The sequence below is a fragment of the Cygnus atratus genome, chromosome 27 (genome assembly GCF_013377495.2).
Source record: "Cygnus atratus isolate AKBS03 ecotype Queensland, Australia chromosome 27, CAtr_DNAZoo_HiC_assembly, whole genome shotgun sequence".
NCBI classification, from domain to species: domain Eukaryota; kingdom Metazoa; phylum Chordata; class Aves; order Anseriformes; family Anatidae; genus Cygnus; species Cygnus atratus.
In genome coordinates, this window is record NC_066388.1 from 5,447,833 (window position 1) to 5,474,570 (window position 26,738).

A 26,738-nucleotide genomic window follows, 5' to 3' on the forward strand; every position below is an offset into this window, starting at 1 on the left:
ATCTGAAAGAAAGTATTCTAATCTTCTGCAATCTGACCCAGCACTTTCTTCCTGAGGAACATGTCTCAGGTTGACAGGGATTCATTTTATTTTATTTTTGTCTTATGGTTTGCACTTAATCAGTGTTTTTACTAGCACAGAGAGAACAAGCTCTCACCTAGTAACAGTCCTGGACACAGATTGTAATAAAAAAACCTTAACTGTTGAGATTGCTGTAACAATTTGCCATCTAGTGGTCAATCAAAATCACACCCAGTTCTTACAGGCCATCAGAATTTGATTATGTGCCTTGGAATATCTGGCGTGGCTCATGGGCCATGACATTCTCTTAACAAGTGATTTTGCAAAGCCCTACTCACCTCCTCTATGAACAATAACTTAAGACTTGAGTACTTAAAATTAGGCACCTTGATTCAAATTGTGCGCATACTTCCAATTTACTGGGATGACTTTTTCTTTTTGCATGTAGGTCCTGCCATGTTGTTCGCTGTTCAACTGCAGCTATTTGCTCCTGACTGGTTAGAGGTTAGAGACACGCTCATGAGGCAAGTTCTTTACTTCTAAAACTAAGGGATGATTTTTTTTTCCCGTTACTATACATTGTTAGTATAAAAACGGTGGGAAGACTTAGCAAAATGAGGACAATCAGACAGCACAATTTTTCTTTCAAATAGTGGGCTTGATTCTCCAGCCCAACTTCAATTTCATCTTCAAGGGAATTCTGTCCTATAAAGCAAAGTTTGCTCATGTAGACAGCCATCCCTCTTCATTACTCAATGCAAACTGGAAGCCTTTTTCTCATTTATTAGACAAGTTATCTGTTTAAGAGCTCCAGCCACATGGCCTGGGCTCCAGAAGACAAAGGCAGGGACTGGGAGAATGATGAACTGTCCAGTGTAGCAGAAGGTCAGATTCGAGACCATCTAAGGAACTTGGAGTCACACAAGTCCATGGGACCAGATGAGATACATCTGCAGGTCCTGAAGGAAGTGGCGGATGGAGTTGCTAAGCCTCTCTCCATCATATTTGAGAAGTCATGGTAATCTGGTGACGTTCCCACAGACTGGAAGACAGGAAACATAACTCCCAATTTCAAAAAGAGAAAAAAGGAAGACATGGGGAACTACAGGCCAGTCAGTCTCACCTCTGTGCCTGGCAAGATCATGGAGCAGATCCTCCTGGAAACTCTGCTAAGGCACATGGAAAATAAGGAGGTGATTGGTGACAGCCAGCATGGCTTCACTAAGGGCACATCGTGCCTGACAAATCTGGTGGTCTTCCATGACGGGGTTACAGCATTGGTAGATAGAGGAAGAACAACTGACATCATCTACCTGGACTTGTGCAAAGCATTTGACACTGTCCCCCATGATATCCTTGTCTCTAAATTGGAGAGGCATGGATTCAATGGATGGACCACTCGGTGTGTAAGGAATTGGCTGCAGGGTCGCACTGCAAGGGTTGTGGTTGACAGCTCAACGTCCAGGTGGAGACCAGTAACGAGTGGTGTTCCTTAGGGGTCAGTACTGGGACCGGTGCTGTTTAACATCTTTGTCAGTGATATGGACAGTGAAATTAAGTGCACCCTCAGCAGATTTGCTAATGACACCAAGCTTTATGGTGTGGTCAACATGCTAGAGGGAAGGGATGTCATCCAGAGGGACCTGGACAGGCCTCGAGGTGGGCCTGTGCGAATCTCATGAGGTCCAACAAGGCCAAGTGCAAGGTCCTGCACCTGGACCTGGACATTCCCAAGTACAAGCACAGGCTAGGTGGAGAATAGATTGAAAGCAGCCTTGATGAGAAGGACTTGGGTGTGTTGGTCAACGAGAAGCTTGACATGAGCCAGCAATGTGTGCTGGCAGCCCAGAAAGCCAGCCATGTCCTGGGCTGCATCAAAGGAAGCATGGCCAGCAGGTCGAGGGAAGTGATTCTTCCCATCTGCTGTGCTCTCGTGAGACTCCACCTGGAACACTGTGTTCTGCTCTGGGGCCCCCAACACAATAAGGATATGGAAGTATTAGAATGAGTCCAGAGGAGGGCCACAAAGATGAGGGGCTGGAGCACCTCTCCTACAAAGACAGGCTGGGGGAGTTGGGGTTGTTCAGCCTGGAGAGGAGAAGGCTCTGGGGAGACCTTATAGTGGCCTTCCAGTACCTAAAGAGGGGCCTACAGGAAAGCTCGGGAGGGACTTTCTGTCACGGAATGTAAGACAAAGGGTAACAGCTTTAAAATAAAAGAGGGTAAGCTTAGATTAGATAAAAGGAGAAAATTATTTACTCTGAGAGTGGTGAGGCACTGGAACAGGTTGCCCAGAAAAACTGCGGATGCCCATCCCTGGAGGTGCTCAAGGCCAGGCTGGATGGGGCTTTGAGCAACCTGGTCTAGTGGGAGGTGTCCCTGCCCATGGCAGAGGGGTTGGAACTAGATGATCTTTAAGGTCCCTTACAACCCAAACCATTCTATGACTCTATGATATACAAAAACCTGCCACTCCTAATTTAAGCAGTCTATTTCATGTACACGGTATTGCTTACCAGGGTAAAAGTTTCTGGGTCAATCTCTGATTTTAAAATGATTGCAACTGACAAAACTGTCACAACTTGACCTAGATAAATAGTCTTGCACACTGGGAAATACCCAGAGGCGACAGTGGGGAAGTTCTCAGTGGAATGGCTTCAGTGGTAAAAAGATCTTAATATGCAGGACAGGTGTCTAGATAAACTGGTGTCCTTGGCAGTGAGGGACCGTAGATGCTTCCTGCCCACTGATATGCATAAAGGATCAAGAAAGGTTAATTGCAGCAGACTTGGAGATGTGACTGGAATGTGTGCTAATTCTGCCATCCCAAAATACTTGACATATTTTAGCTGCCTGTCAGAGTGCATCCAATGATACCATTGCTGGGATTCCAGGCACGCCTTTAAATACTTCTTTGCTTTCTTTTTTTTTTTTTTTTTTTTTTTTTTAAAGCTGAAAGCAAATAATCAACATTATTCTGATTATCATATCCTAGGATAAATATTGTTTTCACACACAAAAGCTGCCCATGTACATGTACACACATAATCACACACTCAGGCACACCCAGACACACTCCCAATGTGCTCTCTTCTACATGAAATATTTTTACCACTTTTTATAGAACAAGACTAGCTGAAAAGCTAGCTAAACTTCCAGGACATGTATTGCTTGGATGGAAAGAAACTCTTGGAAAGACCTGGTAACCTTCAGCGTAGTAAGAGTCACATCCTGATACTCTTCCTTTCTAGACTCCTTCCACCCATATCTCTATAGCATCTAAGCTTGTGCACTGGCTCCATTCCTCATTTCTGTGATAGATCTGAGTTCCAGTCCTGGTGGGATCACCACAGCACTGCGCGTCCCCTGATGCAGATATACCAAATGCCTGTGCTATTTTCAAGGTGTTAATCTTGTGCTTAAGGCTAATAAGCCTCATGCACGATCCTCTCTGCATGTCAACCTTTGGCAGTTGTCATTAGGATAAACACTCTCCTTTGACTGTGAGCATAACTGTCTCTCCCATTGTTTCTGGGAATGGTCACTGGCTGCTGGCTGCTTAGCAAGTGGCTGCAATCTTTTGTGGGTTCCTCACATGGAAATCAGTAGGCATTTTCTATCCATTCCAGTGGGAGATCTCAGGAATCCAAATATTAAAATATTCTTATCCATAAAGCTGATGAATAGCTTATAGAGGAACCATAAAGCTGTGAATACCTAATGAGCTCTGTGATAGCAGGTGCTTCATATTATGTAGAACATATGCTTAAGTTCATACAATCATAAAATCATAGAATATCCTGAGTTGGAAGAGACCCACAAGAATCACCAAGTCCAACTCCTGACTCCACATAGGACTACCTAAAAATCAAATCATATGTCTGAATGCATTGTCCATAGATGTCTTGAAAACCAGCAGGATTGGTGCTGTGACCACTTCCCTGGGGAGTCTGTTCCAGTGCTCAACCAACCTCTCAGTGAAGAACCTTTTCCTAATATCCAACCTGAACTTCCCCTTTCACAGCTCCATGCTGTTCTCTTGGGTCCTGTTGCTGTCACCAGGGAGCAAAGGTCAGCACCTGCACTTCTGCTCCCCTCAGGAAGAAGCTGTAGGCCACCACGAGGCCTCCCCTCAGCCTCCTCTTCTCTACGCTGATTAATCCAAGTGATCTCAGCCCCTCGTTGTACGTCTTGTACGTTGTTGTACGTCTTGCCCTCTAGACCCTTCACCATCTTCATAGCCCTCCTTTGGACACTCTTTAACAGCTTTATATATTTTTTTTACTGTGGTGCCCAAAACTGTACACAGTGCTCAAGGTGAGGCCTGTCCTGGTTTCAGGTAGGACAGAGTTAATTTTCCTCCTAGTAGCTGGCAGGGTGTTATGTTTTGGATTAGGATGAGAAGAGCGCTGATAACACGCTGATGTTTTAATTGTTGTAGAGCAATGCTTACACCAAGCCAAGGACTTTTCAGCTTCTCGCTCTGTCCTGCTAGCGAGCAGGCTGGGGGTGCAGCAGGAGCTGGGAGGGGACAGACCCAGGACAGCTGACCCAAACTGGCCAAAGGGGTATTCCATACCATCTGACGTCATGCTGAACAATATATAGGGGTGGCTAGCCGGGGTGGGGGGGCCGGCTGCTCGGGGATAGGCTGGGCATCGGTCAACGGGTGGTGAGCAATTGCATTGTGCATCACTTATTTTGTACACATTATTACTATTATTATTATTATTATTATTATTGTTATTATTTTTCCTGTCTTAATAAACTGTCGTTATCTCAACTCACAGGCTTCACTTTCCCATTTCTCTCCCCCATCCCGGAGAGGGAGGGGGGAGGGTGAGCGAACGGTTGTGTGGTGTTTGGCTGCCAGCCGGGCTAAACCACAACAGGCCTCACCAGCACAGAGCAGAGCGGGACAGCCACTTCCCTTGACTGGCTGGCAGTGCTGTGCCTAAAGCAACCCAGGGTATGGTCAGCCCGTTTGGCTGCCAGGGCACACTGCTGGCTTGTGTTCAACTTGCCGTCAACCAGAACCCCCCAGATCCCTCTCCGTGGGGCTGCTCTCCAGCCTCTCGTCCAGCCTCTCGTAGCCACGGTTGCCCCATCCCAGGCGCAGAATCCATCACTTGCTCTTGTTAAACTTCCTGCAGTTGGTGATTGCCCAGCCCTCCAATTTGTTAAGATCTCTCTGGAAGGTCTCTCTGCCCTCAAGGGAGTCAGCAGCTCCTCCTAATTTAGTATCAGCTGCAAGCTTACTTAGCATGCATTCCAGTCCTGCATCCAGATCATGTATAAAACATTGAAGAAAACTGGCCCCAAAATGGAGCCCTGGGGAACCCCACTAGTGACTGGCTGCCAGCATGGTGTAACCTCATTTGTAACCTTTGAGCCTGATCTGTTGGCCAATTGTTCACCCATCTTAGTATGTATTTTTATTCTTTTATCCAGAGGGATACTTTGAGAAACAGTATTGAAAGCTTTGCTGAAATCCAGAAAGATTACATCAACTGGCTTCCCTTGGTCAACTAGATGGGTAACCTTATCATAAAAAGAAATTTAGTTAGATAAGCAGGACCTTCCTCTTGTGAACCTGTATTGGCTGTGACCAATAGCTATTGTCTTGCAGATGTTTTTCAATATCTCCCAGAATAATATTCTCCATAACTTTATCAGGCACTGAAGTGAGACTGACAGGTCTTCTTTCTTGCCCTTCTTGAGAATTGGAACAGTTTTTGCCAGTTTCCAGTTGACTGGGACTTCTCCAGATTCCCAAGACTGTTGAAAAATAATTATGAGAGGTCTCTCAATGACATCAGTTAAGTATTAAGTTATAAGTAAAATGAAAGCTATATTTTTCCTTCAGATCATGAAAATTCAGTCCAAAATCTTTGCTGCCAGGCTGTGGATTTAAAGATTGAAAATATTTTCAGACTACAGTTGTTTAGTTGTTTAAGGCAACCAAGGGACTATATTTCCAGGGACACTTTACCTGTTGTTGCTGCCTTATAATTCCTTGGTCTTTCCCTGTAGTCCACCAATAAAATCCATCACTTTGCAAAACAGTTAAAAATAGATTAATTATGGTATAAAATGGATACATAAAACACATGGCAAATTGTTGCATAGTGAGCAGGAAATAGCACTGGCTAACTACAGTATCAAATAGATAAAATATCAAAATTCTTTTTCATGTGTAGGTCCTTTTCTTTGCTTTTGTTCAGAGCTGTGTTTACATTTCTGTTTGTCCTGTAGTTACAGTTACCAAACTCTGAATTAATTTCTTCTTTCTTCTTTCTTTCTGGTGGTGCCAATATGTTTGGGTTCAAGGTCTAAAATTCAAAGCTATAACGTGCAATGCACGTGCTCCTGTGAAAACAGACCAAACTCTGAGAAACAAGGGTAAGGGGAACGTGAACATATGAGTAACATGGTGTATGATTCTCCCTGCACTTTCTTTTCTCTCTGTTGTGAGGTACACCACAAAAGGTGCATCAACATTAACGAATTTGCCCCCAGGGTGCTCCATCCAGAACATTTTCCTCTAAGCTGTGCAGTTTGACAGTAGAGGTGCTGTGAGAATTCATGGATGGCTGAAGCATTATTCATAAAACAACAAACACAGTAGCCTAAATGCAAATCTATTGCCAACAGGCCTGATGGATACAGTAAGACTGTGAACTAAAAGAAAAGCTAGAAACATTCCTCTTCCATGTTTGACTACATGAAACATAGAAACGCTTTATCTCCCTAGTTCAAAAAAAAAAAAAAAAAGTTGTGGATAATAAGGTATTGGAGCTTGTTCTGGACTTCTTTGTAGAACCATTTACTCTAGTATCAACTGCAAATCTACTGCGGAGTTGAAGTACACGCTAAAAACATTTCAGTAAACTTTTAGGTATATATGTAATATTTTCTAAACCAAAAATACAAGATCTCAAATATGTACATAATTTAAATGAAAAAACCATTAAAACACATGAGATTCTTCTAAGCCTTAAGTGAAGACTGAAAAGCTGCATTCAGTTCCTGCCTTGGTCACAGGCAACTTCCGTAGAATCATAGTATAGAATCATAGAGTTATTTAGGTTGGAAAAGACCTCTAAGATCATAAAGTCCATGATAACATTCAAACTGTACAGGGTAGATTGTGCTTCAGTTTCCCATCAGCAATATGAAGGCAGCAATGCATCCCTTATTTTGCCCATTTAGAAAAGTCTTCAGAATCTCTAAGCAACTACTGAAGAAGAGAACAGGACTTTTCATATGAGTATTGCTCATTATCCCTGGGTCAACAGAAGATTTTAGCACTGCATTTTTATAACTGTGCATAACCACCCTGTTGTTTTAATTAGACTTCATTCACTAGATGATCTTTGAGGTCCCTTCCAACCTGAGCCATTCTATGATTCTATGATCACAACTACAAGTCCTATTTCTACATCTCATCAGTAGACTTCACTTCAAAATACGGCTAAACAGACTATCCTGTATCTGGCGCACACACAAAAATACTCATGGATTTAATTATCTAAGTCTGACTCTCAAGAAACATTCTCCAGATCACCAAGAACCTGCAGACTGTTGTGATTCGCCCAAAAGAATAGTTCTACCATAAGATGATAAAATGCTCTTTTAAAAAATAGCAGATGGTTTGACTAGGAGCCTGATCGGAAAATAACAAATTGCAGACCTGCGCCCAAAAGGAATACCTTGCCCTTTGGCAATTATTGAAGTCTCCAATAAACTGCATGTATTCAGTATTCTGCTGCAAAATTCACTCTTCTTCCAAGCACTGACGTGCAAATACAACCATTCACTGAGATCCATGGGAAAAGCACACAGGTAGCACCAATTCTACCTCATCTTGTATTTTAATCCTGAGATATAAACTGCTCTCAACAGGTAAACTTCTCCAACATATGAGGGGAACTCAGCAAGTGGCCACAGCTCTGTCTTACACACTGGCATTGTGTGAAAGGATAATTTTATCCCAGGTTACAAACTTTTTAAGACTGGCAGAGTCTCCTCTATCTAGGCTTGAAAAATGCCTATAACAAAGGGTTCTCTCTCTATTGCAGCTGTTCAAATTGCTACAAATTTTCATTAGCCTCACAGAACTCAAGCTTCTTTGCAAATCCTAGTGTAAATCTGTAAGAAATCTAAAAGGTATTGCAAAACAATGGCTTGTTATCCAAAATCTGAAATCCTATTCAACAATGTTGAACACAAATTTCTAGAAGTGAACTTTCTCAAAGTGTCAGGTTTAAGATATGGGGCTTTGTTTCAGACTCATCTGTAAAAATAATGTTTAAATGAAATCTGCTTAAAGATATTCTGAAGTGCTCCACTGACATTTGGTAAGATATACTTGCTCCCTCTCTTTATCTATCTGTTCATCCATTTGCTTCCTCTGTCCCTCCCTTCTTCTCTCTAGTAATCATATGTAAAGTGACTCTGTCTGAAGAGCATGGGTGCTGATGTGAAAGGGAGGTTCTCCACCAAAACCACGTTCTTTTACTCTTTCTTCTTTGGCATGAAGCATATACCAATGCCTATCTCATGTTGCAGCCTAAGTATACAAATGCACCAAAGTGAAACACATCTTTTCTGGAGGAAAATTTCTAGAAAGGCCTAGATTGTTTCTGTTCTGCTTTTGAATGATGAAAAAAAGACAAAGCATTTGAATTACTACATTATCTTTATTTGTAGAGCATACATTTTTTGTCTTCAAAGCTTAGGACAGGTAAGATATGTTTTTTTCCAGTTTAAGAATGTTTTCTATCACAAAAGCACACAGAGAAATGAGACATTTCCATAAAGCAGAACCGTAAAAATTAGGATTTTTGGAGGCTTTCACAGATATTGATGCCCAGAATGGTTGGAATTCCTGCGCTGGCACAGCTATGAGAATTCAGTAGTGCTAAAAATGAAACAACGACAAAAAAAGATATTTTCAGTGACAAGATCCCTGTATCCAGAAAGGAAGAGTCAAATACACAAATTCATTCTCAGTTATGGCCCTGCTCAATGTTCCTGTTGGTCTCAGTTGATACTGTATAAAACTTTTATTGTGTAACTCAAAGGGAGAAAACACCTGTATGGCTTTAAATCACCTCTGTGCTCCTTTCCCATCACCTGCATAGAGCAAGTAGCATGCTGTCAAATGACAGAAGATTTGTGGGACCACTGTACCATTGGGGTGTACGATGGGTACAACTGCTACACAGTGGCTTCGTCTGTGACACTAGGCAAACCACTTTGGAACAGCTGTTTCAGATATTTAGATGCCTAATGATGAAAAATGGTGCTTTACTGGATTTTCCAAAGCATCCAAGAGCCTTACTCTTTCAAATTTTCTTAGAGGTTTACTCTTCCCTAAAACAGGGCAATATGTTCCTGCCTCACAAAGGTGCCACATGGATTTAGGTTTAAGATAGAAAGGTGCACCATACACTGTAATGGAACCACAATGTTCTATTCTTGCTACTTACGTTGTTCAGTCTTCACAAGCTTGTAGAGAGGCAGACCCTTGCAGAGTTGTTCAATGGGTTTACCATAGAGAAACCAATCCTTGATATCTCCAAACAGGGAATTGCTGGCTTGAAACTGTACCCACACGTTTTGTGGAGAATACACTTTCTTCATAGTCTAAAGAGAAAATATTAGACACCATCAGTAATGTAGCTTTGGTTTTATGCTACTATGATGCCATGCTACTATGGTATCCATTGAGAAAAATGCCATGATCTAAAATCACCTTCCTTTGCCTCATATAAAACATTAGCTAAAGAATCTACATGTTTTTAAATACCTTTTTTTCAATCTATTCAGAAACAAAATGCACTAGATACTAATTCTTTCAACACAGTGAAACTGAGTTGAAGTGATAATTAATAAATTGCTAATTGGCTGCAATATAGTCAAGTAATTTTCACATACATTAATCTTCCCACTCCATAAAGGCACTCTGAAAAGCACAATGAGAAGTTTTGCTATAAATGCACTATTGTTAGTCTGTCATAAGATGGACCAGAACTCAAGTTCATCTCCAGGCAATGCTTCCAGTCACCTTTATGAAACCTTTGCCTGAACAGGAAAACCACCGTCTGGTCATAGTAAACTGATTTCTAAATTCTGTTCTGCAAAAAATAAAAATTAAAAATATTTCAAATGATGTCAAGGACAAAATCTTAGCATACCAATGAAAAAAAATCAATAAACCTTGTGTGATCTCACATTGAGGCCACCCCAAATTTGTCAAAATACACCATTTCCTCAGGCATGGGATCTTACAGTTCTACCTATAATGACAATCTACTATATGCAAGGTGGGTCATGATTGTTTATTATTTTAAAATGATGTTCTATATGATATTTCCTTGAAGTTCTATCTTGTTAGATCTGTTTCATCATTGCTAACCCAGTAAAAGACATTCCTAAGAACAACTGTTCTTGAAGGCAGAATGGAGGGATCCCATCATACCATGTAACTTGTACACAGTAGTCTTTCTTGTGTACAGAATAGGTTTCTCTACAAAATCACCTTTTTCTCAAAAGCCAGGCGTCCAATTTCTTGCAGCTCTGGGATGGAAGCCTCAGATATTTTCAAAATAAAGCAAGCATTTCGTGAAAACAGCCTTGTTGCAACATATCCCTGTGATTAAAAAAAAAAAAAAATTAAAAATAGTTACCACTGGTGTTTGTTGATTCTCCCTAGTTTTTAGGGCAATCTAGAAGAAATACGAAGTGGCTACGCTGACTGTCATGGTGGAATGACTCCTCATTTCCTCATTTACATTGTCACCTTTGGGGAACAGAAGCAGCCTGCTAACATTAATATCTGTCCATAAGACTTGAACAATCTTTTCCCATGGACTTCTGCTTTATTTGCTAACTTTCTATACATGAGTGTATACAGCCAGCTCTTCACTCCCTTGCATTGAGGTCAATATTCTTCTCACTTTCATGAATGACTACCATGTGTTTTACTACAATTCTCTTAAAAAACTTCATCATCATATGTGTGAAAGAGAGATTGCATAAGAGGAGTAGAAGTGATGGGAGCCTTCAATGAAACAGTGTTTCAGGACAACTTATGATGACAATGCACTAAAATAATTTCTCTGAGTATATTAACTTCCTTAAAGAGATTGTTAGAATCTAGTCAGATTCTTAGATTTACTTACATGACTGTAGTCAAAAATAGTGTCAGAGGAGTACATGCCAGAACGGACATGGACGTCAGCAACGTTCTTCTCATTGCTGATAGTCATAGTTGCAGTGACGTAATCATTGTCAGGTCCGTGCAGGACAAAAGTCTTTGGTAAAAAAACCACAAAACCATTGTTCATCTGGTTTGCACTTTTAAAGACACAATATAAACAAATGTTTTCTCTCAAATGGACAATCATGATTGTTTTATATACATGTGAAATCCATTAACAACTCTCTAGCAATCTCAAGAGGCCCTTGTGGTGGAGACTAATTATGAGAGATTTTGAGTCAGGGTGAGTGGGAAGGGGACAGGCCTATACTGCAGGCTTTGGAAAACAGCATGTGGCATCCCAGTCATTATACATGGCAGCAGCAATGACTCAGAGAAGACTAAAAGAGTCTTCAAATTTTAGCTTGAGCTAAGGGGACCTATGCTCCACAAATTTCTTGTCACTGCGCAGGTGCACAGAACTGCCTCTTTGGCTCATATGATTGTCACCTGTGGTAAAAGCTAATTTTCTCTGTGCTTGGTAATAAGCATCATTTTAGCTTCTTCTGTTCTTTTCTTCCTATTAAATTCCTCCTTTCCCAGGAATTTAAAACATTTTAAACAAATACATGCACTAGAAGGCTTGTCAGTCTACTTACTTGCAATGCAGAAGTTTGAGTCCAAAAGACTCCCAGCAAAATGAGAATTGCAGCCTGTAAAAGGAATAAGCGTTCTCACTCAGAAGAAACAACATGCAGTGTCATACACAGATGGACAGAGTTAGACAAAAAAAAACTTTGTTTATGATTTGAGGGAAACAGCCATATTTTCAGTTGGAAAAATTACCCAATCTACATGTGTATTAGTTTAAAGCAATTACAGTTCTTCATTATAAAATTCTTGCTATCAGTCTTTCTTTTGCCTGTAATGGTAAAAATGCAGAACAATCATGACATTTTATGCTTCTTTCAAAAGTCACACCCCTTGATAACGTTACTTCTTTTTTTGTCTCAAAAGTGGGAATTATTAAATCATAACTAAATCTCCTGCAATCAAGTTCTGCGTTCTTCAATCAAATTATGTTTCCACTGACTTCAAGGAGCTTACTGCACACACAAGAAACATAGGTTTCCTACTGAACAACCAAAAAAGAAAAACAAAAAGGAAAAGAAAAAGAAACCACACCAATACAGAGGTCATATTAGCCCCAGTACTGTACCGCTAATTTGAGCATCTTCCTTTCTATACTTTTATTTTAAAAGGAACTTTTAATAATATAAATTCAATAAAAATGTATATACTTACAAATCCATTCATTTTTCCTTCAGATTAAAAGCAAGAGGCTGCAGAAAGTAAGAATGCAGGAAAACTCCAGAGGCCTTCAACTTTTATATCTTGCAGTAGGTGTGGGAAATACTTGACAGAACTGTTCTTCGTGATTAGAACAAGTCCATATCTACATGCCATGTACCTCATATCTGAAATTTTGGTCTGGCATAGATAACTAGATCTTGATATGTTAAAAGCAGTCAATACATCAGCTTTTGTGAGATTAATCACTCTCCAAATGGCTATTATTTACTGGTTTAAACTTTACAGGAATTTCCACTCCTGATAGTTCCATTTTTTAATATTTAACAGGATATTGTCTAGAATTAAATGGCATCAGGAACTCTGCTATTCATTCATACAATATGCATTTTGTCTTCTTAAATACAATCCCTAACAGCCTGATAGTCTGCAGACAAAGCCTGGAAAAAAACACAATCACCTACGTTATGCTGGGTTATGTGCCAACTACTAAATAGACCACCTTTTCAGCCATTTCTTCTATCTAGCATATGCATGATCTTTTCTAACAAAAAGTGCTGCTCATTTTTGAACAGTTGCCATGATACATATCACATGCATTGAAATTAGTGACGTAGTTAGGAATAATGATTGTGCTTCACAGACAGAATCTAGTTAACTGCTAGCCTAGGAGGGAGTGACATGAAACTTCAGAGGATGTGTGGTTCACACAAGATCATAGAACAACAGTTACAACTGTTTTCCGTATTTTATGTCAAATGTCAATGACCACATGATATTGCCATGAGGTATTCTCCTGTGAATAGGACCTTGCCTGGACTTCTCATCTCATCTCATCTGTGACTCCACATCAGCTAGAGCAGATAACCTTGATGAATCACAAATTACTTTTTACTAAAATGTCTTAACTAGGGCCTATTCCTTCAAATAAAATGAAAATTCAGCCTAAAAGCCAACAAATTTCTGTAATCTGTCAGAGAATCACAGAATGGTTGAGTTGGCAGGGAACATCTGGGTACATCTGGTCCAGCCACTGCTCAAGCAGGGCCATGCAGAGCAGGTTGCCCAGGACCATGTCCAGACAGCTTTTGAACATCTCCAAGGAGAAGACTCCACAAGCTTTATGGGCAACCTGTTCCTTTGCTCCATCACCCACACAGCACAAAAGTGCTTCCTGATGCTTCGATGGAACCTCCTGTGTTCCAGTTTATATCCTCTTGTCCTGGCACTGGGCACCACTGGCAGGAGCTTGGCTCTGTCGTCTTTGCACGCCCCCCCTTCAGGTATTTATATATTTTGATGAGATGACCATTTAGCCTTCTCTTTTCTAGGCTACAGTCCCAGCTCTTTCAGCCTTTCCTCATAGGAGAGGTACAAGGGTCCCTTCATAATTTTTGTGGCCCTACGTTGCACTCTTTCCAGTATGTCCAGGTCTCTCTTGTACTGGGAGCCCAGGACTGGACCCATTACTACAGGTATGGCCTCACCAGGGCTGAGTAGGGGGGAAGGATAACACCCTTTAACTTGTTGGCCACACTTTACCTAATGGAGCCAGGAATACTCAGCCTTCTTAGGGGCAAGGGCACACTGCTGGCTCATGTTGAACTTGGTTTACACCAGAACCCCCAGGTCCTTTTTAGCAGTGCTCCTTTCCAGCTGGGCGCTCCCAGCATGTCCTGGTGCCTGGGGTTGTTCCTCCCCAGAGGCAGTATGTTGCACTTTCCCTTGGTGAACTTTGTGAGGTTCCTGTGAGGCCATTTCTCCAGCCTGTCCAGGTCCCTCTGGATGGCAGCATGACCCTCTGGTGAATCCATCACTCCTCCCAGTTTTGTGTCATCTGTGAACTTACTAAGGATGCACTCTACCCCATCGTCCAGATAATTAGTGATGATTTTAAACATTCATCATTCATCAGGAATTAAAAAAAAAAAAAAAAAAGAGGTTGTACAGAAATTATCTCTGCAAACACGCCTCAATATAAAAAGGAAATTGCATGCATTTTCTTTATAACACACAACTCTATGTGGAAAATTTTATCTCAAGTGTGACAAAGCTCTGCTGCTAAGCAATATATCAGAACATATATATAAACAGATATGAAATTGTGACAAGCATGGTTAGATTAGATTAAATTAGATTAGATTGATGTTATCCTGTTGAAAGCTGGCCCTGCCCCTTCTTCTCAAACGATTCTTTGTTTGCAGGATTACAACCTTTCACAGAAGGGTTCAGGCACAAGCTAAAATTAAAAGCTTTAAAAAGTCTTAAAAGTTTTAAAAATTAAACTAATGTTAAATTAACTTCTAGTAATAATTATGTCTTCATATATTAATTTCTTCTGAGAAACTTTTGTAGCATTAAAGCATGAGCTTCTGCTTTCTTAAGCATCAGTATGCAAGGCCCCACATAAGAGCAGAGCAATAAGCAGTATTTAGTGAAGACGATTTATAACAGTAGCCATGATCTCATGACTTCCACCTTATATTCATTGAGAATGTCAATTAGTCAGATAAGCCCAAAGATAAAAGATTAGTTCTAAAAAGCATTTGACTAATTAACATTATTGCAAGAGAGAAAATAATTCTAGTTGTCTCATGTCTGTAACTCAGGAAAAGCCTAGATATACCTCCAATAGGAAAGCCCTGCTTTTTGGAGACTTTTCCCTACACTGAAATTCATACTTCTCCCAATAATATAACTGAAATTAGCATGCATTCATTTGGAATCAGAAATGTCCATGACCATGCCACAGTCCTCTAAGTGCCCTTATATATCAATTAACTGAATTAATGAGCTGCATAAGAAGAGCTATAAATCGCTCTAATTTTCATGTACACAACCATCACTTTTGCCTGCCCTCAGTCAGAGCAAGGTTTGGGTTAGGAAGTAGCCACTCAGAACTTCTCCATGACACTCAAATTTCAGGATGATACCCACTCTCTCAAGGCAGTCTTATTGCTTTGGATACTTTTGATCTAAGTGAAGATTCTCAAACTTCTCCCCACATGAAGTGACTGTTACATGTGCAGATTGTTCATATCAGTATAGAGAAGTCTGGAGGAAATGGAAACTTAGTAATGTTCAGAACAAGCAATATATTGTTACAACATAGCAATGCATATTGTCACAGGAAACTTAATTTCTCTGGTATTTTCATAAAGCCACATATTTTCAAATACATTCTAATTTAAACCAGTAAAACATGATTAAGTTACAGAATTACTCTTAATCTATGCAAAGAGATCTATCTATCAAGCAAAATTGCAAGAAAAATTTGACCCATTATTTGGCACCATCATCCACTAAAAACATTTAAAGAAAAGACCCTTGGAAACAGTATGAAAAGAATACTTGTATAATTACAGTTCATGTTTGATTACCAAACCGGAATTTCAACATATAAGGGAGATGGATTTAATCAAGTTAATGTGGGAATAATACTATAAAAACAAACTCTCTTGGTGACAAATTTTATTTTTTTTCATGTACTTTTGATAAATATTTGCTCTATCAGGGAGTGAGCAGGTAGTGGGAGAAAAGTAAAGAATGAAGTAACACCTCAAAAAGCAACAAAATTCTCTATGCTTATGCTGGCTTCAGCTGGGCATGTCACACACTGGATCAAGATGGGGTGACAGAGTCTAGAAAAATCTATGTGCATGGACAGATCAAGCAGAATTCAGTTGCATTCAGTAATTAAAAAACAAGCTTCTAGGATCTAGTAAAAGCACACCCTCTCTGCCCTTTTTCCTGGCTTCTACAATTGTAGTTAGTTTTGCAATCTATTCTAAATGTCAAATGCTCTAGCTGTGTATGTTTCCCATACAACTACTTAAGTAATCAAAAGTTGATGGAAGATTTGGAGATTCAGGCTTCCAAATGTGACATGTTATTATAATGGCCAAATTGGCTACGGCTGTTAGAACAAATGGACCAAACTGTTTTCCAACTCATTACTAACACCACCACAGGGACTACCATTATAGAGTTCGGTTTCTCACTGCCTTTCTCAAGAACTAGTTGATTGATTAAATTTCCAGAGACTTGGAGAGGATTTTGTGACATTCATAACAAACTTTCTTGTGTATTTTGGATCTTTGAGGCTAACAACATACCTGTCCCCATACAGCATCCACAAACCAGACTGATTAGAAGAATGAAATATTTTTGCTTAGTAATTTAATACTTCCATTTACCATATTTTACACCTCGCGCAAATTGCAAGGTGGTAGCAAAATGAAGATGGAAAACATTTCTTCCACTCACCCACAGTGCTGTAGTCCAAGCAAGACATCCATTAATGACAGTATGATGAATTGGGGCCCTTACTGGTATAAATGAGAATTGGACCTCACCTTCTTAGTTAAAGTGAGATTCCCTGGCCTTGTCAATAACAGTTGCAGCAAAGATCTTCAGCAACTGACAGCAGTGGAGAATTTTGTTCAGAGACACGAGTTTGTGAGAGAGTCTCCATCATGTCATTCTGGAAATGCAAAGGAAATGTAAGGGTGCAAACCCATACTGAACTACTTTAAGGTGCAGGATTGATACACAGAGAAAATGATAGAGCTGCTACTAAATAAGAACTGCTTTTTGAGTACTTAAATGAGTACTTCTTAAAGTGCTTCTTTTGTAACAAGCACAGGTAAGAAACAAATCCAAATTATCTAAGGCTATATATGTATCTCTGTATATTATACAGCAATGGAACATTCTTGGGCAACAATACTCAGACATCTAAATGGGTCAATCAAAATATTAAATAAACATTTGCAAGGTTTCTGCAGCAAACAAGGCAAATAAACTCTTTCTGGGGCATGACTGTACATAATTATCAAATTCAGATGAACTTTAAAAATATACTTTCTAAATAATAATTAATATAAAATGTCCATTGTTACTGCTTCTCCCTTACCTATTTTCTTATAATCTCTAGTTTATGGTCCCTTTCTAGAATTAGCCTTAAAAGGCTAATTACAGATTAAATTACAGATTAAATCTGTAATCACATAGTACTTTTGTGAAGAGGTTCTGTGAAGATCCAGAGACCAGGCCTCAAGACTGGAAAGCAGATCCTAACAGCAGAACAGTGCAGAAAGGATTCAGAAAGGAAAGCAAACAAAATAACTCAATAATTTCTATTATATAGATCCAACCTCATCATTTCTGGGGACATGAATTAAAATATTTTAAACCAATGGAGGTGGTAATCTTGCTATTTTTAAAATGTTATGAACTATGAATTAAAAAATTAGGCTGAGTTCTTTGTTATACAGGCACAAAATGTCACTATGAATTTTATTAGGTATCCATTTTCTGGTCCTGATTTTTTTTCCTTTTAGAAGTTATTATTAAATGCTTTGAACTTGCCATTACAAGTTTTCTTTCATCTTCCTGTATGTAATGAATTCAATTAGGCTAATATCAAAGCCTACTCTTATCACAGCACTTCCACAGGAAACCCGTCATAATTCTGTGAACAAAGGGCACTTGCCAAGAAGGTAAACCCATTTTACTTTGGGATATTACTGTATAAGAAGTAAGAGTACACATCAATTACCAGCAGAAACTGCCTTGCCTACCGTCAAAATGAAGTTCACTGTAAGTACATATATCACTTTCTCATAAAACTACTAAGGCTGCAGAGTTTTTAAACTATTTTGAGTCTTTCTTGGCAACTATTGAACTATCACTGATTTATGTAGGGTTTACAGAATAAAAAAGGCCAATTGGATTGTGACTTCATGGGTGAAATTTCACTTTTGGCAGTGATTTCTCTCCATAAGCTTACTCAAACATGAGAGAGGAAAGTGCTCTGTTACAAGGGTGAGAGGCACATATAAAATCTAGAAAGGGCAATATTTTCTCATTCGTAACTCTTAGATGCAAGTCAATAGTCTTACCAAGTTGTATGAAGTTATGGCACACCTGCCTGTTGAGAGCATAAAGAGAGGAAGCATGAGTTTTGAGACACTCCAAGTGCATGAGCATGAAGCATAGAGGTATTTACAGCAGTCTGAAATTGCTGCAGGAGATATTCCAAAATGTTACTGCTAAATACTATGAGTCACACTTGGATCTCACTGGTAAAAAATTCTCCTTTGAAGTCTACAAAATTTGTGACCAATTCAGTTATTTGAGGGATTGTCTCCAAGAGAACAATTGTTCACAACAATTATTATTACAAAAGAATTTAATATTAAATCTTACATAAAAATATACTGGCAGTAGTTTTGACCCTAGAGAAATCTGAGCAACAAGCATGTGAGTCACTGAAACTGTAGTTTTACAAAGGGGTAACAATGTGTAGTATCACTTTTTTTTTTTTTTTTTTTTTTTACGGAGAAGATTGTGCCTACCCTTACATTATTAGCTCTGTACTTAGAGGCATAAGATTTATGGTATGTTCCAGGGACAGAGCTGTACTTCACAATAGATGTGCCTGTATGCTGCATGGGTTTGCTCCATGTCTGAAACTAAAATGTTCAGAGTGAAAAGTTCACTCTTAAAATGAAATACTTCAGTCCACCTGTTTCCAAGGAGTGTACTGAACTCGGGCTAGACATTTTAAAAATTACAAAATTTAAATTATCTTTTTACCTGCACAGCATATACTGCTAAGAGTAAGAGTAATTTATATGAATTGATTACCTGACTTATGGTCATTTTAACAAAAAAAATTCTTCAGCATATTTATATAGTCACCAGCTTCAGAAATTGCTGATCATGTACATAAAGTTAAACAGGAATTCAAACTTATTTTGAGACAGCAAATAACTTGATGCAAGATGAGCAGCTGCAATGTTAAAATGTTGTGAATTTCAAATATTCCTTTCAGATTGTGATTGCTTTTCTTGGAGTTCTCCTGGCTCCAGCTCCTGCCGATAAGGTAAGTATAGTGCTAGATGCAATTATACACTGCTCTCATAAGAACCAGTGGTCTTTAGTTGTAACATCTGTAAAATATAATTCTGAAAATGAAGCTGTATTCAAAATTTGACACTTAGCTTGAAACTGCATTTTTTATACTAAAGAAAATATTTAAGTGGTGATATATCAGGCAAAAAATGTCAGTTTCTAGGTATGAAATCAGCAACAAATTCTGTCTTGAGATTAGCATAAATACTGTAAAGTATTTATGAAAGTAATTGTGTGGGGAGAGACCAATGGTAGCATGAAGGATCTGACCACAAAATACAGTGAAATACTATAAATTACTCTCTGCCTGCAAATTCCTCCTGGGGAAAGGACAATAAGGACAATTCATACCTTCCTAGAAATTTTTCTTCCAAGTTGAACTCTGAATACTCAGTTTAGTTTTTAACTTTAAAGAAAACCATCCAGTGTTTAAAAGTAAATGTAAACTTTTCCACCTGGTCTAGTAGGCATTCTGTACAGGGTGGCAGGGAGGAAGGAATGGAGCAGTAATGTTATTAAAGCTTGTCTGTCTTCACAAGGTAGATGCCATCAGGTATATATCAAAAACAGGGCTTGATAAAGCCTGAATGTAAGGTTTGACACAAAAGTACTAATGGCTTCCCAGCCTCCCCTCTGAGGCTGGAATTTATCTCCCTTTTACTCTGGTCTCCAAGAGCAATTATTTTCCAAAGCATGGTTACTACATCAATAGTGTGAAAGTCAAATGAGAATCTCCAAACCTAAATCCTTACCTTCTTTAATCTTGTTCAAAAATCAGAACAGCAAGGAAAACATTAAGAGGTACCATGGTGAATATTCACACTATCCTTTGGATGACACTGCAGTCGACTCCGGCTCAAATAAGCACTCGGAGATCTGGAAAACTGTCTGGGACACCAAGACTGTAAGTGGCTGCCACCATGGCTCAAACAGCTTTTTCACTTCTGCTGTGAAGATTATGGTGAAATTTGGCAGTGGGTAGAAACTGGTGTTACTTGGTCGGTCTCTTCTTGATTAAAATGTAAGATACATAATAACGGCCAGAGAAAATCCTAGGAGACAATCAACCAAGTAATCAAGTTGTACAACTCGATTCCATGAATTCAGCAAAGATCATACAAAGCTGCTTTTTCTCAAGCAGCTGAGAAACCTGAGTTAGTACTTAGATTAGCACTGGAAAAGAATCAAATGTTTTTCAGAAACACCTAAGCTTCGTCAGTGAGATTTTAGAAGAGATGCTTTAAAAATGCTCTCACTTAACCATTTTATAAATTCTGTTGCACTATATGCTGCACTGATTTTCAACAGCGAATTCCTTCACCCGGCCTAAGCAGGATCACACACATAGCATTAGTGCTGAAGGCAATTTATTTTACCTTTTATCAAAGCCCATTGTTAGTCTCCATGACACATTTACCTAAACAATATATTTGAAAAACATTATTTTCCTTCCTATGATTATTTGCATGTTACCTTCCTATGATTACGTGTATGTTATAAAGCCTTTTATTTCTTCTTTTTATTTGTTTATTTAGTTCAGTGCTTCTCTCTAGCAATCCACTTCTCTTTCACTGAATATTTCACTGTATATATACTGTATATATATATACTGCAACAAGATAAAAGTTTTTGTTATTGTTTTTTTTTGTTTGTTTATTTTAATAGGGCTACATTGCAACCAAGGTATTTACAAAAAAGACCTGCATCATTAGTAAAGCTGACACAAGATTCTTCCCTGCTAATGAACGATTTTCTGCACCACCTCAGGGAGACAAGGTAGGCTGGTGAATGAAAGTGCTGAGAAAGCTGATTGGCTGCCTGTGAAAAGCATTTGTTCTATACCCACAAAAGGAAGAAAAAGATCATAAACTGGAGTTTCTCAGCAGGACTGAGTCACTCTCGAAGTTTAGTCTCTAGTTTTCTTAAAAGCTGCATTGCACTTGAATAATTCCTTCTCCATTATGAAAGTGTGGATTTGATACTCTTTTTTTTTTTTTTTCTTTTCTAAATGCTGTATTCTATTTGTTTCTTTAACACTTAGGAGTCTAGACCTCAGCACCTTCCACCCAGAGTGAATCGTTACATTATCTCAAAAAACAGACTCCATAACTTGCGCCCATATGGAGAACGCATTCAAAATCTGTGCCAAGGAACACCCTCTTACTTTGCTTACCCAACCCCTGGTAAGTATACTAGGAACTAGCGTTTTGTATACCAAAATAAACATTAATAAGATTGCAAATAAGGATTAAATAAAGGTTTAAGTGAAAATGAATCAGCTAATTATTGAAATCCTGCGTTTTTCTATTAGTTTTTATAAATCAGTGAGTGCATAGTCAAGGGAAGAAAAGCAGGTCTGCCACTCTCCTGCATACAAATGGGAGATTGTGCTACTTCAAGAAGGCTCTAGCTGCGGAAGAGAGTCTGATTTTTTTCAGGCAACTTCATGCATATATATACACTGCATGCATATATATATATATATATATATATATATACTTCATGCATATATAATATACTGATGCCCTAGGTACCACAGGTGCAGCCACAGTACAATTTTGAGACTCAAAATCCAATTTGCAGATTAGACTTTTGTCTAAGAAGATTGCACTAACAGTTGCTTGTACTATACATTCAGAAAAAGCACCTAGATTGTTAATCTGAGATTTTGGTAAATTCGACATTTTCTGGGGTAAGAACATGCTGTTAGAAAAAATTCACCTATGTTGTTCTCCTATTTTCTCACTCCAAATCTAATCAGCCTTTTTCTTTACTTTTAGGCTCAAACTTTTTAAGGGAAGATGTCCCATGTTTGAAAGCTAAGATGAAAAAAGTGTTATTTGTTTACTGTGGTTTATAGATCTTTTCCTGGTTAAATTTGGAAGAAGAAATTAGACCTGTGTACCCATGAAGATGCTTTTTCTTCTCTTTTTTTTTCCTTCTTTTCTTGGTAATCTTATCTTGATCATATTTTCAATCATTTATCTGCCTTCTTTTCTGCTCTCTGTGAAGCTTAGTGTCTCTCAGTAAAATTCATCATTAACCTGCACTGGTCTGTGCTGTGTTTTTACTGATCCTTTTAAAAAGTAGAAATAACCCCAAAGAAAAGTTCCTAAACTACCATTCCTACAAAATCCCATTTTAGGCTTTTAAATCAGATCCTGTAGTATTTCCTAATGAGATTTCAAATTACCATAAGAAATTTCTCAGCATTGCTAAAAGCAAATGGTGTTACCTACTGCATAACTATATTTGAAAGAATTAAATACTGTGGTATGAAAGCAAGCGTATTTCTGAGTTATTTTAATTTATCTTATTACTAAAAAACTACATTCTACAGTGTTTTATAAGAAAAAAAATTATAAGCATTGCAGTGAATTATAGCCAATTGAAAATAGGCACACTATTGCTCTGATAAACACAGAAATCAAGCTTTCAATAACAGTATTATTGCGCGTTGCTGAAATGCAGCCTGTAGTTGAATACAGGTGTTATTTAACAATGTTTCTCAAATATTTAACACAGGAAATAAAAGAACATACCCTAACCAAATAAAAGCACAGTTGGAAATTTTAGAATAGAATTGTCATTAGGCCAAAATTAAGGCAGAATGGCTGGGACTTGTTTATACCGCTGGTCTGAAAGAATAAATTCAGTAACTAGGGCTGGCTGGATGATATCAGATCTTCACCTTTCCTCCTTGCTCAGATGTCCTGTCCCTAGAATTTGAGGCAAGTTAACCTATGAGACACCTTATCATTCATGAAAGTCAAGGGTTACTTTACAGAATCACAGAAGCACAGAATGGCTGAGGTTGGAAGAGACCTCTGAAGATCATCTAGTCCAGCCCCTTGCTGAGCAGGATCACCTAGAGCACATTGCACAGGATGGCATCCAGGCAAGTTTTGAATGTCTCCAGAGAAGGAGACTCCACAACCTCTCTGGGCAGCCTGTCCCAGAGCTCTGTCACCCTCCCAGTAAGGAAGTGCCCCCTCATACTCAGCCTGAACCTCCTGTGCATCAGTTTGTGCCTCTCATCCTCTTGCTAGGAACAAGTGAAGAGAGACCGGTTCCATCCTCTTGACACCCTCCCCTCAGATATTTATATACATTGATGAGGTCTCCCCTTAGTCCTCTCTTTTCCAGGTTAAACAGGTCCAGTTCTCTCAGTCTGTCCTCGTACGACAGGTGCTCCAGTCCTCTAATCATCTTAGTAGCCCTCCTCTGGACTCACTCCAGCAGCTCCATGTCCCTCTTGTATTGGGGAGCCCAGAACTGGACACAGTACTCTCCAGCAGGTCACCTCCCTAGCCTGTATTGGTGCTTGGGGTTATTCCTCCCTAGATGCAGGACCCTGCACTTGCCTTAGCTGAACTTCAAGATGCTACCCTCGGCCCAACCCTCCAGTTTGTTGAGGTCCCTCTGAATGGCAGCACAGCCCTCTTGGGGAATCAGCCCCTCCTCTGGGTCAAGGATGCATCAGCCTGTCCTGTTCAGTAAAATGTTTGTTGGCTCTTTACTAGTTAACTGAAATTAAAACCAAATCTTGACTGTCTGCACCCAAAAATATTTTAGCACCTCCAAAGAAAAGTAACCATATGGCTGCAGTATTTAAACAAAGCTTCTGTCCGACTTGCCTGGGGTTTTTGGAGAGAATTCCTTCCTCTTTTCCAGCTTTATCCTGCATTTTCCCTGAGATAAAGCAGGCACAGCACTCATACTTATCTGATAGCTTGTCACTGGGAAATGTCCCTCCAGGGGCCTTCTAGCCCCTGAAGACTATGAGCCAGACCCTGTGGCAGATGATGACTCAGAGTCCCATGAGGCAGCAGAGATCAGAGTGGGCATGCAGAGGACAGCAACCTTGCGAGGTCCAGAGATACTCTCTTGCTCAAGCCAGAGCCTCAATAGCCTTCTCCCTCCACAAAAGAAAAATCACCTCCAGTTTACATGCAGAAAACATTGGAAGCAAGGTCCAGCTTCTGGATATGCTACTTTTAACTTCATGCACATAGTTCCCAGTTACTATATTATTACACATTGCAATGCCTTTATCCAATGAAATTGGCCTGAAAAACATCAGTTAACCCTGTGTACTACAGTATCATTTCACAAACTTTGTAGATGAAAGAGAACTGCTACTGAAGCAATTAAATAAAGTATTTTTGTTTTCCAGACCTTAGGAATTTAATTTCAGTATTACATTCTGACTGGTTTCTTGCTCTAATTAGGATGTCATTACATTTCACAATGTACATTAGTCAAGTTTAAACTGATCCAGGTTTAAACTGTGAGGTCAAAATAATAATAATAATAATCATCATCATCATCATCACAGTAAAATGTCTGTGTAAGTACAGAGATATATAGCTATTATTAACAGTGCAGAAAATTGGAGTTGCTTGCAAGAAGAAATCCTGCCCAACAAGGAACAGGCCTGTACTTTATTGGCAAACACACTTTCCATGATACACAGTTTAGATTCTTTGAGGGCAAGCCATAAGCATGCCACTTCAGCATTACAAAGCAGAGGGTTTTAGCTTGTATCTCTATTTTTCTCTTATCCCACAGCAGGCAGAATATGAAGATTCAACTGCATTTACATTTTAAAAAAACACCTGAAAAAATGTATTGACAGAAAAAAAAATCAAAATCATTTGAGTTTAATTAAAAGGCCATAAAATAATCTAATAAATGAACTTGAATAAAATTCAAGATACCGAGAAAACCTGATGTTTTATTATTACTATTACTAATAGAGGGCTTTATTATTACTATTATTACACACCAAAAAAAAAAAAAAGATAATATTCACAATTGACACCCTCAACAAAGGGTATAACACCAGGCTTCAGGGAAAACCAAACCAAACCAAACCAAACCAAACCAAACAACAAAACCTCCACAAACGTAAATGAATATGGGATCCAAAGCACATGCCTGGGCTACTCCCACCTCAGGCTGCTGAAGCGCGACAGCCCCTGCCCTCGCTGCTGCCTCAGGAGGGTTTTTCTGCCATTTTTCGTGGTCCTTAATCCCCTTCCTGTCACACACCCGCTAACCCCTCAGAGCCCCCCCTCCACACACACACATCCCAGGAACCGCTTCAGGGCAGCTCTTCTGCCCTTTGCCTCCCTTTTCTGCATCTCAACAAAGACAAGCTTTTTCATTCGTCTAGCAAAGGTTTCATTCCTGTCAAGCAGTGTGAGAAGGCAGTTTCCTTCACATTGCTTGTCAGGGTTTTTCTCTCCCCATTGGCGCCACAGGCAAGTGACAAGTAGTGTGGTCTGACCTCACAGCCCCCAGAGAAACCTACATTTTCTGCCCAAATCCATACAAGCACTGTTGTTTGTAAAGAATCAAGAATGTAACCACCATTTTGCAAAACAGTATGCATCAAAAACCTCCCCTAGGATTTGCAGACTTGACTCAGTTAAACCAGAATTTGATCTAATATTGCACTTTCATCACAGGTTAGAAGTGATGGAGAGAGAGAAAAATCCCTTATTTTTTTGAAAGATGTGCTGAATTGGGGTTGGAAAATAATTTTGGAATCTTTACAGTGATTCCCTGTTATAGACTCAGATTGCACTGATTGCACCCAAATCTAACAGATCAAGTTGAGACAAAAACCAATTATTCAAAAACCACCCTAAGTGAATCATCCATTCATACAAGAAACATTTACTTCACCACAGAAGATAAGCTGGGGCAAAGTGAAAAAAGTTATTGTTGCTACCTAGAATAACAGAGACACCTGTAGACTTATATGTTGTTGAAATGTCCCATTTATCACGAAACAATTTTCAGTGGCAATGTTGCATTTGAGCCATATATTTTGGTGAACCCTGTGATTATTTGGTAAAGTACAGTATGTTTTAGATGGTGCAAAGGCTCCAACTTATTTGTATTCTGTCTAATGTAAAGTTATTTTTTTTAAACCTTAGGTTATCTCTGGTCCCCAGTTTGATGTAGATTTTCAAAATTAGATAGCAAATATGTCAGAAAGTTATCATAAAACACATTTCCTTTTTCACTGCAAATGGATTCTTATCTGATAATTTTGTCAGACTGGCAGGTCAGAATTTGCAGAAGTACAACCCCTATATTTATGAAATAGTTATAGCAGGAAATAACGTCCAATGACATACAAACTTGGATACAAATTACTAGATAATTTTATTTCAATACTTACTCATTCCACGCCTAATTTTGAGGACTAGCGTATATAAGGTGGACGGTTCACCTCAGTCGTTCCATCTGCACTTGCATCAGCTCTGCA

General features: G+C 39.1%; 2 protein-coding genes across 2 annotated transcripts; one reads left to right on the plus strand and one right to left on the minus strand.

The window, feature by feature from the left end:
• Positions 1 to 8,847: 8,847 nt before the first annotated feature.
• GKN2 (gastrokine 2) lies at positions 8,848 to 26,681 on the minus strand. Its single transcript, XM_035568808.1, has 6 exons — positions 26,652 to 26,681; positions 11,887 to 11,940; positions 11,211 to 11,342; positions 10,568 to 10,678; positions 9,516 to 9,672; positions 8,848 to 8,944 (listed from the first exon to the last, which is right to left on the minus strand). The coding sequence occupies exons 3-6, from the start codon at positions 11,295 to 11,297 to the stop codon at positions 8,859 to 8,861; spliced, it is 441 nt and encodes a 146-aa protein (XP_035424701.1). The 5' UTR covers positions 11,298 to 11,342; positions 11,887 to 11,940; positions 26,652 to 26,681; the 3' UTR covers positions 8,848 to 8,858.
• LOC126913588 (gastrokine-1-like) lies at positions 18,128 to 23,540 on the plus strand. The gene is made up of 6 exons (XM_050715728.1): positions 18,128 to 18,139; positions 19,377 to 19,427; positions 20,235 to 20,360; positions 21,122 to 21,232; positions 21,498 to 21,639; positions 23,506 to 23,540. The coding sequence occupies exons 1-6, from the start codon at positions 18,128 to 18,130 to the stop codon at positions 23,538 to 23,540; spliced, it is 477 nt and encodes a 158-aa protein (XP_050571685.1).
• Positions 26,682 to 26,738: the final 57 nt, after the last annotated feature.